The sequence below is a fragment of the Arachis ipaensis genome, chromosome B04 (genome assembly GCF_000816755.2).
Source record: "Arachis ipaensis cultivar K30076 chromosome B04, Araip1.1, whole genome shotgun sequence".
Classification (NCBI taxonomy): domain Eukaryota; kingdom Viridiplantae; phylum Streptophyta; class Magnoliopsida; order Fabales; family Fabaceae; genus Arachis; species Arachis ipaensis.
In genome coordinates this window covers 79017250-79032646 of record NC_029788.2, presented here as the reverse complement: position 1 = coordinate 79032646, position 15397 = coordinate 79017250, and the positions used below count along the sequence as shown (strand labels likewise).

Below are 15397 nucleotides of genomic sequence, written 5' to 3'. Positions count from 1 at the left end.
AACTATCACACAAGAAAAAGAGTTAAAACACGAGTTCAACTTCTTCCGCGTCTACAAAGACGGCACCGTCGAGCTCCTCCGTCCTCCACCAACAATCATTCCTCCCTTCGACGACCCCACCACCGGCCTCCGCACCAAAGACGCCGTCATCACCGCCAACCCACCCCTCTCCGCTCGCCTTTTCCTCCCAAAAACCACCAACCCCAACACCAAACTCCCCGTCTTCCTCTTCTTCCATGGCAGCGGCTTCTGCGCCAGGTCCGCCTTCACTCCGGAATACCACAACCACGTTGCCGCAATCGCCAACGAAGCCAACGTACTCGCTGTCTCTGTAGAGTACGCCAAGTTTCCGGTTCGGCCACTGCCCGCATGCTACTACGACGCCCGGAGCAGCCTCCAGTGGGTCGCGTCTCACGCGGGTGCGACAGGGCCGGATTCCTGGCTAAACGAACACGCCGATTTGCATCGTGTTTTCGTAGCTGGGAACAGCGCCGGCGGTAACCTTACCCATTGGGCAGTTAGCCAAGTGGGAAAAATAGGTTTAGCGCCGGGTGTGAGGATTGCGGGGGCGATCCTCGTCCATCCTTTCTTCGGAGGCACAGGGGACGACAGTCAGTGGCTGTACATGTGTCCGGAAAACGAGGGGCCGGAGGATCCGAGGCTGAAGCCGGCGGCGGAGGATTTAAGGAGGCTTGGATGTGAGAGGGTGTTGGTATGTGTGGCGGAGAAGGATCCATTGCTGGTTGCTGGAGAGAAGTACGTTGAGGCGCTGAAGAAGAGTGGCTGGAGTGGGAGTGTTGAGCTTGTTGTGAATTTGGGTTTAGGACATTGCAACCATGTTTATGAGCCAGACGAAGACAATGCTCGTGAGGTTTTACGAAAGATTGCTTCTTTCATCAATCAACAATAAAGCGCAGTTAGCTGTTCTTCATTTCTCATGACATACACATTAGAAATGAGGTTCTTGGAATGCTAATTTTATCTACCAATAATTCAATAAAAATGTTGGTTATGCACTAAAATTAATTAATTAGCTATTATTGCTAATATACCCTTTTAATTAAATAAAAATAAAAAATATTTTTTTATAAAATTTATAAAAAGTCTTAAACATCCTTATTTTATTTGATTAGACAAAAATACCCTTTTAAATTAATCAAATTTTAGAATTCAATTAATCCTAATTTTAAAGTTTCAAATAATTTAAACAACTAAATAAAAACATAAAAAAAAACTAAAAATCAATCATTCTTTATCTTCTCTAATTTCCCTAATTATTCGTCCCCTCACTCTGAAGCAAAGCAAAACATATAAAAAAAATAAAAAATCAATCGTTCTTCGTCTTCTCCAATTCTCCTAATCATTCTTGCCCCTTCTAAAGCAAAGCATTGAAAGTCCCAAACCAAAACGCCAAAACCTTAGCCCTAGGTTCTTTGCCGCGGCCGTCCCCAGGTTCTCAGCGCTTCAGCTTCTTCCTCTTCCCCCTTTCCGCAACCCAGGTAGCTCAGCACGTCGTCCCCATCCTCGTTGGCTTCTCTGTCCGTGGCTTGGACCATCTCGCCTTCGGGTCACCGCTTGCCATCGTCTCTGCTCTCGCCGTCGTCTTGCTGGTTGCCGCCGTGTCTCCGTTGAAGGTTAGTGGCCCTGCTTTGACAAAAAATGCATGTTTCAAAGAAACGATTGGTAAAAGGCGTTTCGGTTATAGAGATTGCGATGCTTTTCATGATGCAGGTATATATATCTTGGGCTATTCGACAGTGAAGTAGAAGCTGCAAGGTCCTAGTGAAACTTGATAACAGTCTCACAATTGTTCTTTTGCTGGTGTAATTGCTGATAAGTGCAATGTTGTTTGCCAAATCTATTCACAGTTTGTTCTAAGTTAATTCTAAACTTTAGTTTGCCAAAATTTCATGAGATCATCTATTATGGGGAATATATATTTTTCTTTGTTTTCCTAATATCATAGTGTTGTTCTTGAACTATTATTAGGTCACATGAACATTTAATTTAGGGGGTCAGAAAATGACATAATTATTTGGTGAAAAAAAACTGGGTTCTCTATGCTATTTGAAGTTCATATATATCATCCATAAAATTGTCTTATTAATATCTCCAACTTGGGGGTAACTCATGGTATGTGGTAGTGGTTTTCGTGTTGCTATACTTGTTGATACAAGTTTTATATGAAAATAGCATGTTCACTACATCCTTTACCTACTCTGACAGAATCAGAGGAACCAAAGAAAAATTAAAAACGTCAAAAGGGGAGAAATCAGGTTTTCTTGCACCTCTTCAACTATCTGATGCCCTTGTAAATTTCCTTGGTACCGGAGAAAGTGAGTTATCAAGAGCTGAGGTTATAAAAAGAATGTGGGATTACATAAAAGGAAACAACCTTCAGCTATGTCACTTCTTTAAGTTGTTCACTAGCCGAACATTGTTTAATTAAAGCTCTAATGATCTCTCCTTTAAATAGCCATTTCAAAAGCTTGAAAAGATGAATTCAAACCATCTTACATTTTTGGCTGCATAACATAATATTAGCTACATCAAAGTTATCATAGCCATTTCAAATGGCACACCTCAAGCAATGCAATGTTCAGATTTCTAGATAGCTTGTGCCATATGCAGTGTTGTGGAACTCAAGATGCAGAATTGTGTTTCAAGTTTGATGTAAACCAAAGGCCTCTGACTTCTCTTAATCAAGTCAATCAGTGCTGTTTGACTTTATCATATTCTTCTACTAATGATTCAAATAAACTTCTTGTTACAGCCTTTAGAGCCTAGAATTTGATAATAAATTCAATAGGTATATTCATTGTGATTTGTGACCCATGAATCAGTTGGCCAGAACTTCTATCATGCATTTGCAATGTCAATGTGCAAGATTCATCATTTCATTGAACTTAAGATTTACAAATAATTTTGATTTCTTTTTTCTTTTCAAATCCAATCACACTTAAGCTGCATGTCCATACTTAATGTAGCTTTGTTCAATTTTACTGTTCAATTCATATGAAGAAAGAAACAAATGCAGAAATAATGTGAAAACAAGCTGATAAAAAAACAGAAAGTATAATTTATATTAAATAATTTAAAATTATAGAGATAAGATTGGCAACAAATCATAGAAAGTAGTGATTTGTTATGAAGTTGGCTCGTGACCCTTTTTTTTTTTACCCTATGCAATACCAAAATGAATGAGAAAGATCCAAACTATAACAAACAAGTTTGCAACTAATAATGGCAAGTAGAAACAACTATGCTACTAGTGCAATATGAGAATGAAAACAAGAGACCATTTTATCAATGGATATAACTATTGATTTGCCAATTCCACAAAACACCCTCAAAATTTTTAAATATATAATAGCCTGCAGTTTCAACTAAACTGGCACTTATGAACTTAATTGAAGAGTATACACAAGCCTAGCTCAAGCAAGCCTGCATAACTAAACAAGAATGGTAGTCATGACAATCTAGGTTGCATACAGTTGTTAGAGTAGTTTTATGTTTGACCAAAGCATGATTATACATGGAATTGGAAACTAAAATCCTAGGAAATAGCTTTCCCAGAGAATTACAATTTCATTTATAGTAAATGATATTATACCTTCCTGCTATTGTTTTTGTATATGTAACTACTGTAAGTGTAATATATGAAGTTTAGTTTCTCACAAACAAGTTCTTAACCACATTATGTTTCTAACATTTATGCTTTGTACTAAACATTGAAAGTCATGTAGAATGAGGTTCATTGGAAGATTGTTAATGTATGTAATGAAGAGCAGAGGTAAATTTAAGCATTTAAGAATTAGCTCTTCACGGAAAGCTGTAATAGTCAAGTTGTGTAACACCCAGATTTTTAAAAATTAAATAATTAATTGAATTATTATATTTGTTGAAATTTTGTTTTTAAAAAAATTATTTTACCAAAAATAATTAAATAAAATTTTATGATTATTAAAGTTTAAAAGAAAAAGAAAAAGAATACTAGGCCGAAGACATTAGGAGAACAAAAGGAAAAGAAACATTGGTAATGTATATATATACCCATGCATTAACATAACAATGACACATATGATTAGAAGATAAGGGTCAGAATCTGATAACAGAATTCATTTTTCTGATGAAGGAGAACCAGCTTTCTGAAATTCTGGATGCCAAAGTGCTTAAGGAAGCAAGGGAAGGTCACATTCTTGCCATTGCAAATCTTGCAATGATATGCTTGAGACTCAGTGGGAAGAAAAGACCAACCATGAAAGAAGTTTCAGCAGAACTAGAAGCATTGAGAACAGCACAGAGTTCCGTACTTATCGACCTTGACCGCATCTCACCGGAAGATGGTGGATCACCTAACCACACCACCAGGGGACCAATTCAAGAATCTGGCGAGGAAAGCATTTTACTATCCCTACAAATGGAGTCCACATCCTTCTAAGATGCCTGATTGACACCCCAGATATTTGTTCATGAAAATGTTGGCTACATTATAGAGGAAACCCTTCAGTTGTATATGTATTTGGTTATGACAGAGAATTTTTTTTCAAATTTTTTTAGCAAGGCTAGAAACTCGGCTTATCACATATGTTGTTAAAATATTAGAACTGCTCCTATCACATGTGGTAAATAGTTCTGGATATTTCTGATAAATTCTCTGGCTGTGAAGCAGTTCCCATTCTCTTTTCCTCCCATTGGTAAATTTTAAGCATTTGAAGCTTAGGAAGCCCTGATAATTTCAATTAAAATAAGAAAAACAACATTCACTTAGCATAAGGTCCACATGATCCCCTACATTTTTACAAATTACTGATCTATAATTTGGAACATTCCCCTACAACCTTTTTCTACAGCTAAGAGCATAAATTAAATAAGGTTATCCACATCAAACACATATTTATTGGTGTTTGTTATAAGCTGGAACGGTTATCATCAAATATGGTCTCTTCAGAAGATGTGTCACTATTTCTTAACATTGGTTTTCACCTGCAAACGACAAGAGCCCGACATGTTATGATCACTAGGTAGGACAAAGACGTGAAGAATTAATAGAACTATACAACAAACCTTCAAAAAGAGAAAGCCATATTTGAATGAAGGCTTGTGAAAGCATAATTTTGAATGAACCTTAAAAAATGTAGATTTGATGTTCAACTGTACCATTGTTCTTCCAGCATGCATGCTGTAAGGGACCCAGGGGAACTGGAGTTGCCCCCTATCTTCTTTCAGACCATGTCCTGGAGTTGCTATGCCCAAATTAAGTTCAAGATTAGGAATGCCACCTGTAGAAAACAAACACAAATTCAATTTTACAGTGACATTAGTCACTTGTACATTAAGAGGAGCAAAATAGATCATTGTTATACCTTCATTGATGGCTGGAGATTTCATCTCTCCTTCATATGTACTTGGCTCAAAGTTAGTCACTGCTTCTCTTCTATTGCATTTGATAGCAGCCTTGTCATAAGCCCTGAATTCCAGAAAATCAAAAGGGATACACGTGTTGGATTGGAGCCCTAGTGAGCTTGAAAATTCAGGGTAATAAATTCAGTGCAGGTAGAATATAATTCACGTATCACTAGGACCTTGCAGCTTCTACTTCGCTGTCGAATAGCCCAAGATATATATACCTGCATCATGAAAAGCATCGCAATCTCCATAACCGAAACGCCTTTTACCAATCATTTCTTTGAAACATGCATTTTTTGTCAGAGCAGGGCTACTAACCTTCGACGGAGACACGGCCGCAACCGGCGAGATGACGGCGAGAGCAGAGACCATGGCAAGCGGTGACCCGAAGATGAACTGGTCCAAGCCACGGACAAAGAAGCCAGCGAGGATGGGGACGACGTGCCGAGCTACCTGGATTCCGGAATGGGGGAATAGGAAGAAGCGGAAGTGTTGAGAACCTGGGGACGGCGGCGGCAAAGAATCTAGGGCTAGGGTTTTGCCGTTTTGGTTTGGGACTTTTAATGCTTTTCTTCAGAAGGGGGCACGAATGATTAGGAGAATTCGAGAAGATGAAGAACAATTGATTTTTTGTTTTTTTGATACGTTTTGCTTTGCTTCAGAGGAAGGGACGAATGATTAGGAAAATTAGAGAAGATAAAGAACGATTGATTTTTAGTTTTTTTTTTTATGTTTTTATTTTGTTGTTTAAATTATTTGAAACTATAAAATTAGGATTAATTAAATTCTAAAATTTGATTAATTTAAAAGGGTATTTTTGTTTAATCAAATAAAGTAAGGATGTTTAAGATTTTTTATAAAATTAAATAAAAAATATTTTTTTATTTTTATTTAATTAAAAGGGTGTATTAGTAAAAGTGGTGATATAATATATATTTAAAAAAGAAAAAATTAAATGCTGATGTGGAAAATAAATTCCACATGCATTGTTATTACTTGTCCATATTTTAAATATATCGGTACGTATGAATTTATGATCGTACCATAGCAAACACCAATATTTTTTATTACTAAATCATCACCTATTGATACTCCATCCCCGTTTTATTTTCAATCTTTTTCTTCCCTTATTAATAGGTTGGAAGGATGCTTTCATAAATACGCGTAAAATGTGACATTTATGTGTTGTATTATTATTAGACGTATTAATGAATCGGTTATTTTTTAATTTTTTAATAAACTAGAATAAAATCGAATTTTTTATAACAATAACAATAAACTCAATTGTTATCAGATCAAGTCGAACTGATCAATTTACGTAACCCACTGGATCATAGTTTTTTTTAAAACAAAAATTAGGGATATATTTATTTTTTTATCAAAAAATTTAAACATGATTCGATTTAGATTATGTAAATCGGTCGGATCAAATCAGGTCTAATAGTTATAGTGTGGACAATTAGGTTTATTATTATTACTATAATAAACCAATTTTATTCTGGTTTATTAAAAATTAAATTATTAACCAGTTTAATAAAAATGTCCAATAATATCATGACACATGTAAACGCCTTTAAAAAAATATATTTTAAATGTCTTTATCAAAATGTTCTTCTTAATTTAGTAGGATGTTAAATTAATGTTTTTTTTTATTTTAAATAAAGACGTTTTCATGCAATATATCAAGTATTCAGATCTTAGTTATTTATTTTCGTGAGATATTTTTTTAATTTTATTTTACTCTGTTGTGTGTACTAAAATTAATTACTAAAATCAGTCATTAATATAAATATATATTAAAAGTTGTCACATGTCATATGTATATTTTATACATAAATATATTAATAATTGATTTTAGTGTATGAATAATATTTTTAAATTTTATTAGATGGTACAAGTTTAACCATTTTTAGATATATTTAAAAACTTTAAAAGAAAAAAAAAACTTGTCCTAATTTATCAATTTGATGTGAATTTCACAGACGCATGCACACACATCAACAGTTAGGATGCAATACCACATGGAGTGGACATTATTTAGAAGATAAAATTAAACCATATAGCGAGATAATGTCACTTTAATACATGTCCTTATTCCAATTCCGGATGTCATCGTTTAAATTTTATATTATATATTTTTTTAATAATTAAATGTGAATTAAATTTTAATAAAACTACTAATTTCTGAAATTTTTTTCTATTTTTTTTGCAATCCAAACACGCTCTATCACTTGTCGTCAAAATTTTAGAATAATTAAAAGGACTATCTTTCAAAGTAATTTGACTAATTTACTAACTTCATAAGTAGTAGTGGTTGGATAAATATAGTTTAACTAGGGTTTCGCCGACCAACGTTTTTATATTTCTATGCGACAAGTATTATGAATCCGTATTCCATTGAAAAAAAATAAAAGAATCCACTTGGTTGTTTAACAAATAATTAAAGCTGCAACGTGTTGCGCAATTATTGTACTGTGCAGCAGAAGGGGTAAAAATATACAGATAATTCTGTTTGTTTAATTTGTTTAAACCAAATTCAATTAATAGACTAACTTTTGACTTATAATTTATGAAGTTATTTGATCATGTGTTATTTTTATGAATTTCACCAAACAATCATTAAGTAGCCAATGGATGGAACCTTTTAATAGTCTGGTTTAACCACCGTTTAGGACCAATTGAGAAGAAAAAAAAATGACATCGAAATAGGGTTGTAAAGCTTGTGAAGGATTTGTTTCAGTTTATCCTATGGTAGTTCACACGAATACCACTCATTTCGAATACCGAAAAAAAAAATTACAACTCATTTCATTTATAGGTCGTCAAGGAAAACAAAATGTGCAAGGACTAGAGGTCTTCTATATTGAAAAAGTTTGAAGCCAGTATTTTTATTAAAATTTGACTAATATTTAATCAGTAAAAAAAATGAATAATTTTATATTATTGGATAAAATCTCACACTATTAAAAACATTAATAAGAATTGTTTTAACCCGGTTCAGCTGACATGATGCCCCGGCCCAGCTGGCATGGTGCCCCGCCCGAGCGGCCGACCAGACGAACGCGCGATGCCTGAACTGCGAGGAATACCCGGACACCTCCTCTCTCCCAGCCAGTTATATGACAGCTGAGAGAGGAAATTTTCTAGAAAGTAGGTCAGTACTGTGGGACTTGCTCTAGACGCAGAGTATATAAGAGGAGGGCCCTACCCCTCCCACAAGGTACGTCACGATTTCCTCACTTTTACTGCCACCTGTCTTGAGCGTCGGAGTCCTTTTTGTCGGTGGCTCCCCCTCATCCAATCACCAGCTCGGGAAGTTGTGAAACCCCAGTCCTCACGCGCCAGAACCTATCCGGGAGGTCCATCCACGCACCAATGACCCAGATCCAAGCTGGTTCCCACCATCACACACTCAAAGCATCTCCGACCCGTTCGGGACCCGAAGTCACGAACATTGGCGCCGTCTGTGGGGATCTGGCCTGAATGGATTTTCTGTTGGGACCACCACGTGCATTGCCGAAGCAAAGCACCCGATCAACTTGCTGGGGGTGACGCAAAGAAGCAGGGAACCGACTAGGAAGTATCTGGACAAGTTCAATGACGAATGCCTAGAGATTGACGGCCTGACCGACTCGGTGGCCAGCCTGTGTCTGACAAACGGGCTATTGAATGAAGACTTCAGGAAACACCTCACCACCAAACCCGTGTGGACAATGCAAGAAAACCAAATTGTGGCTCGAGAGTATATCAACGACGAGGAGGTCAGCTAAGTCATAGCAGCTAACAAGCGGCAACCCACCTATCACCCTACTCGTCAGCCCGGTAATGGGAAAAGGCCTAAGGAGCACTCCAAACACGGAGGGCCAGCTAAAACCTTCAAGCCATTCCCCCAGGTAGGGAGGTTCACTAACTACAAGCCCCTGACTGCCCCGATCGTTGAGGTGTACCAGCAGATAGCCGACAAAGGCATCTTGTCGAAGCCTCGCCAGCTCAAGGACAGAATCGGAGGGAACAAGAACCTCTACTGCGACTACCATAAGGGCTTCGGCCATAAAACCCAAGATTGTTTCGACCTGAAGGACGCTCTGGAGCAGGCGATCCGGGAAGGTAAGTTCGCAAAGTTCTCTCACCTCATAAGAGAACCCAGAAGGCGAGAGCGCGACCGATCTGGTGACGATAGAAGCCGCGCCGTCAAACCAAGGCAAGAGCCCGAAGAGGACGACCGTGGCCTCACCATCGTGAATGTCGTAGTCGGGAGTGATGTTGTAGCAAGGTCTAAGTCGGCAACAAAGAAAGACGTTAAGGTCTTGGCTATGTCGTCGGCTAACCAAGGGCATTTCCCTAGGAGAATCCCGACGATATCGTTCGGACCGGAGGACCAATGGTTCCACGACCTCCCGGAGAACCCTCCCATGGTAATCACAGCAAGAGTAGGAACCGGTTTGGTCAGGCGAATTCTCGTTGACACCGGAGCTGACTCAAACATTATGTTCCGAAACGTGTTTGACGCCCTGGGTCTTCGAGAAGCCGACTTAAGAACTCACCACCACGGTGTGGTTGGCTTAGGGGATAATTTTATCAAGCCTGATGGAATAATCTCCCTCCCGGTGTACATTGGGGGAAGCCAAGGAAAAAGGTCACTGATGGCAGAGTTTGTTGTTATGAAGGACTCCACGGCTTACAACCTTATCTTAGGGAGGAAGACGATCAACGAGTACGGGGCGGTAATATGTACCAAGCTGCTGACAATGAAGTTTATAGCCGACGATGAGTCGGTGGGATCCATCAGGGGAGATCTAGAAACGGCTGTCGCGTGCGACAATGCCAGCCTCTCCCTAAGGAAGAAGTCAAAGGAGGCATCTGGGGTTTTTCTAGCTGACCTGGACGCTAGGATTGACGACAAACCAAGGCCAAAGCCTGAAGGAGACCTGGAGAAGTTCAGAGTCGGCGACTCAGAAGATAAGTTCACCTTTGTGAATAGAAACCTCCCCTACAACTTGAAAGAGCCTTTGATGGAAATGATTCGAGAAAATGGCGATCTGTTTGCCTGGACACCAGCCGACATTCCGGGGATCGACCCCCAATTCATGTTGCACCACCTGGCCGTGAAGGCAGACGCCAAGCCCGTAGCCCAAAGACGAAGGAAAATGTCCCAGGAGAGAGCCAACGAGGTGGCAAAGCAAATGGCAGCCTGTTAGAAGCATGATTCATCCAAGAACTAGACTACTCGACCTGGTTGTCGAACGTGATCCTGGTTAAGAAGGCTAATGGGAAGTGGAGGATGTGTGTAGACTACTCCGACCTCAACAAGGCATGCCCTAAGGACTCATTTTCCCTCCCCAACATTGATGCTTTAGTGGACGGGGCCGCGGGATATCGCTTTCTGAGTTTCATGGACGCATATTCTGGGTACAACCAGATCCTGATGCACCGACCAGATGAAGAAAAAACGGCGTTTATAACGCCAAGTGGCACCTATTGCTACAGGGTAATGCCGTTCGGATTAAAGAATGTGGGAGCAACCTACCAAAGGCTAATGAGAAAAGTCTTCAGCAAACTTATCGAGAAGTCAGTAGAGGTGTATGTGGATGACATCCTGGTAAAGACCGGCCAGTCGGAAGACCTAATTGGGTACCTAAAGACTGTGTTCGTGTCCCTCCGACGACACAATATCAGACTTAACCCTCTCAAGTGCACCTTTGCCATGGAAGCCGGAAAGTTCTTGGGTTTCATGATAACCCAGAGGGGAGTCGAAGCCAACCCGGAGAAGTACGAAGCGATTTTGCGGATGTCGAGCCCGGGGTGCATTAAGGACGTACAGAGGCTGGCCGGAAGACTCACGGCCCTATCTCATTTTCTCGGAGCGTCGGCGGCCAAAGCCCTTCCATTTTTCAACTTGATGAAAAAAGGAATAGTTTTTGAGTGGACCCCAGCATGTAAGGAGGCCTTCAACCACTTCAAGAGCATACTCTCGGCACCTCCAGTCCTTGGCAAACCTATGGAGGGGGAGGTGCTTTTCTTATATTTGGCAGTGACAGACGAGGCCTTGGCGGCCGTCTTGGTGCAGCAAGAAGGGAAAACCCAACAGCCGGTCTACTTTGTTAGCAAAGCATTGCAAGGGGCAGAGCTGAGGTATAGTAAATTGGAAAAGCTGGCGTATGAGCTCTTAACCTCGTCTCGAAGATTGCGGCAATACTTCCAAGGACACCGGATAATCGTCAGAATAGATCAAGCGATCCGCCAAGTCTTGCAGAAGCCCGACCTGGCGGGAAGGATGATAGTTTGGGCAATCGAGCTATCCCAGTAGGACCTGCAGTACGAACCCAAACATGCAATTAAGGGCCAGGCGATGGCCGATTTCTTGGTGGTAGTGACGGGAGACACTTACGAGATCCCGAACACACGATGGAAACTCCATGTAGACGGAGCCTCCAACCAAACGTTCGGAGGAGCAGGGATCATCCTAGAAAGCCCCGCTGGAGTGGTATATGAGCAGTCAATCAAGTTCAAGTTCCCGGTCTCGAACAATCAAGCAGAGTATGAAGCCCTCATTGCTGGCCTGCTCTTAGCAAAAGACGTCGGGGCAACCAAGCTGGAGGTGAACAGCGACTCCCAGGTCATCACGTCCCAAATCAACGGGGCATATCAAGCCAAGGATTCCCTACTACAAAAATATTTGGAATGGGTAAAAAGTCTGAAGGAAGAATTCGATGAGGTCGTGGTGTGGCATGTTCCAAGAGAAAGAAATACCCAAGCCGACCTCCTATCGATGTTGGCCAGCACGAAGCCGGGGACAGAAAACCGGTCTCTGATCCAAGGATTGATAAAAGAGCCAACAGTTGCCCTATGTGTGACCCGAGCAGACGTCGTTCGCTCATGGATCGACGCAATTACGGACTTTTTGGAAAACAGCAAGCTTTCTGACGACCACAAGACTGCGAAAGCGCTAAAGAGGGAGGCAGCCAAGTACGTCGTTATACAGGACCAGCTATTCAAGAGAGGACTGAACCAACCCCTATTGAAATGCCTACGACCTGACCAAACGGACTATGTCTTAAGGGAAGTCCATGAGGGGTGCTGCGGCCACCACATCGGGGGAAGGCTCTAGCGCGGAAGCTCGTCAAGGCCGGTTACTTCTGGACCTCAATGATGTCAGACTCACAAGAGTTCGTAAAGAAGTGCAGGAAGTGCCAGGAAAACGCCAATTTCCACAAAGCCCCAACAGCGGAGCTGAATCTACTGATGGCCTCACGTCCCTTCTCTCAGTGGGGGATCGACCTATTGGGACCCTTTCCCGTTGGCCCTGGACAGATCAAATACCTAATTGTTGCCGTTGACTATTACACCAAATGGGTAGAAGCTGATCCATTAGCCAGCATATCCTCAGCAAACTGTTGGAAATTCTTGTGGAGGCAGGTAATCGCCAGGTTTAGAGTCCCAAAAGTTGTGATATCAGACAATGGGACGCAGTTCGCCGACAAGAGGTTCGGGGAGTTCCTTTCCGGCTTGGGGATAAAGCAGAAGTTCTCGTCCATCGAGCACCCTCAGACCAACGGCCAAATCGAAGCGGCGAACAAGGTCATCCTCCAGGGTCTTAAGAAACGACTCGACCAGAGGAAGGGAGCCTGGGCGGACGAGCTAGCATCGGTTCTATGGTCCTATCGTACAACACCACAATCCTCCACCAGCGAGACGCCATACCGGCTCACCTATGGAGTCGACGCAGTAATACCCGTGGAGATAGGAGAGTCGAGCCCCTGGCTACTCCTTGGCGGGGTAGAAGAAGCCATTGAAAAGGATCTGATCGATGAAACCAGGGAAATGGCACACTTGTCGGAAGCGGCGTTGAAACAAAGGATAGCCTTGAGATACAACGCCAGGGTGTTGAGGAGGAATTTCGAACCAAACGATTTGGTTTTACGGCGAAATGACGTGGGCACCCCAACACCGGGAGAAGGAAAGTTGGCAGCCAATTGGAAAGGCCCGTACAGGATAACGGAAGTGGTCGGCGGCGGAGCATATAGGCTGGAACGACTCGGCGGGAAAGAGGTACCCAGAACATGGAATGCGGGGAACTTAAGGAGGTTCTACTCTTAGAAGCCTCATCAGTCCCGAAAGTCAGACGACATCCCGACTTAGTAACACCCATGCTCCCTTGATTAATATTTATGTTCATTTGTTGTTGATTACATTTCATTAGTTTCATGTTTACTCGATTCACTTGTTGATATTCGCATTTGTCATTATATATTTACGTTTGTTTAGTTCGTGAGTTTAATATACTTTAATTTCTCCTGACGAATGTCTATGGTTCTTTTTTACCGACTTACTGCTTCAGGCATCATACGGTTACTAACAACCAGTCGATTTAATAAGATTACGGCATTTCGGGGTTGATCACCCCGATAGCCATCGACATCATGAAGTACTATACTAAAACGGCTACGAAAAGGTTGCCATAAAAGTACTTAGAAAATAAAGCCAATATCCGTCTTTGCTTGTTAGTAATAACGCGACGAAACGATAAACCGTTTTACAAAAACAAACCACGAGCTACTAAGAGTTTACAACACAGCCATGTCAGCAGTAATCTTGGTTTCGTGGGTACTTGGCATGACATAATTGGCCAAGATCTGCTGCCACAGGTTGGACTGAATAGTCAAAGCTTTTACCGCAACAAACCAATCTGATGATAGTTGCTACAGTCTCATATATATTTCGTGGCGACATAGGTGGCAATGACGATGACGTGAATAGCAACCGTGGCAGAGGATGTGATGGGGACAACAGTAGCAGCAGATTCGACGAGCACGTCTAGCGGCGGTGACAATAGGTGCTCCAGACGCGGTGGTGAGATCGGTGGCAACGTGCTACTCAGTGGCAGTAGGAGCAGACGAAGAGAGAGAGAGAGAGAGAGAGAGAGAGAGAGAGAGATCATACAAGTGAGGGAAAAGGGTTGTGTTTGAATTTAGCCCCAATTTTACCGTCAATAACTCACTAAAACGACGCGTTTTATTAAACAAGGATACCGTCGGATTTTTTCTCGCTATTGACGGTATAATTGGCATGCGTGATTTCCGTTTTTGCACCAACAATTATCGTCGGATTTAGCGAGGAAAAATCTGTTCTGACGATAATTTTTTATGGCGATGAATTCCTTCTCCTTTCCAACAAAAAATCTTACGCGAAATCCACTAGTACATATCGACGCTAATTCCGACAGTAAATTCGACAGTGCTCAATATTTTTCTTGTAGTGATTGTCTACAATACAAAAGAAAAGAAATATATAAGCATTCACAACGTAACATATTCTCATCAATACAAATTAATAGACAAACATATCTATCTTTCAAAGAGAATAGTGAATGAACCACCTCCCAGTATTACTCACTGTTCCAGATTATAACAATATCACGTACTATCCACACAAGCATCTCCCAAACAAATTCTTCTCTGGATTCCTCTCGGAAGATGAAGTCATATCTCCGTTGAAGGTACCATTATATTTGAAGCACAAGAGTTGGATCTACTGTGCACATTATTGTCATTCTAGGATTTTCAATTTGGGACAAATGGAAGAAAAGGATAGTATTATAACAATAATATTTTTGACACCTTAGAATAGTAATAATATGCCACATCCTCATTTAACGTGCCATGTTAGACTCTCACTTAATGTTTCTAATGTATCTTTGATGTTAGGTACTTTTGGTAAACGGGGCTAAATTTTTATGGATACAAAATTTGTTTTGATCTATCAAAAATAATTTTGTCACTTTTTGTACAAGTGCATCTTTTACGGATATAAATAATTATTTTTTCTAAAATAAAATAACATAGCATTGAATGAACGAGACAAGAAAAAATAACAAAACAAAAAAGAGTAGATATGGAATAAAATGGAGGAATAAAAAATTGTCTTTTATAGACAGAACCCCAGAGCAGGTGGACCATTAGTAATTTGCACCTAAGAAAAAAAAATACGT

At 40.6% G+C, this 15397-nt stretch overlaps 1 protein-coding gene and 2 long non-coding RNA genes across 4 annotated transcripts; 2 read left to right on the top strand and 1 right to left on the bottom strand.

Moving 5' to 3' along the window:
• On the top strand, positions 2 to 1026 carry LOC107636599 (2-hydroxyisoflavanone dehydratase; the record flags this gene model as incomplete). Its single annotated transcript, XM_016340099.2, has 1 exon — positions 2 to 1026. A coding segment is annotated over one exon (909 nt), but the record flags the coding sequence as incomplete, so codon positions are not given.
• Positions 1173 to 2730, top strand: LOC110271096. The gene is made up of 2 exons (XR_002361217.1): positions 1173 to 1634; positions 1732 to 2730. It is a non-coding gene; the product is annotated as an uncharacterized LOC110271096 (long non-coding RNA).
• LOC107639410 lies at positions 4695 to 6155 on the bottom strand. Of its 2 annotated transcripts, none has more exons than XR_002360320.1 (4): positions 5728 to 6155; positions 5367 to 5630; positions 5161 to 5282; positions 4695 to 4986 (listed from the first exon to the last, which is right to left on the bottom strand). It is a non-coding gene; the product is annotated as an uncharacterized LOC107639410 (long non-coding RNA). The 2 variants fall into 2 exon arrangements; XR_001620124.2 differs by lacking the exon at positions 5728 to 6155 and having other exon boundaries at positions 5367 to 5470; positions 5586 to 5697.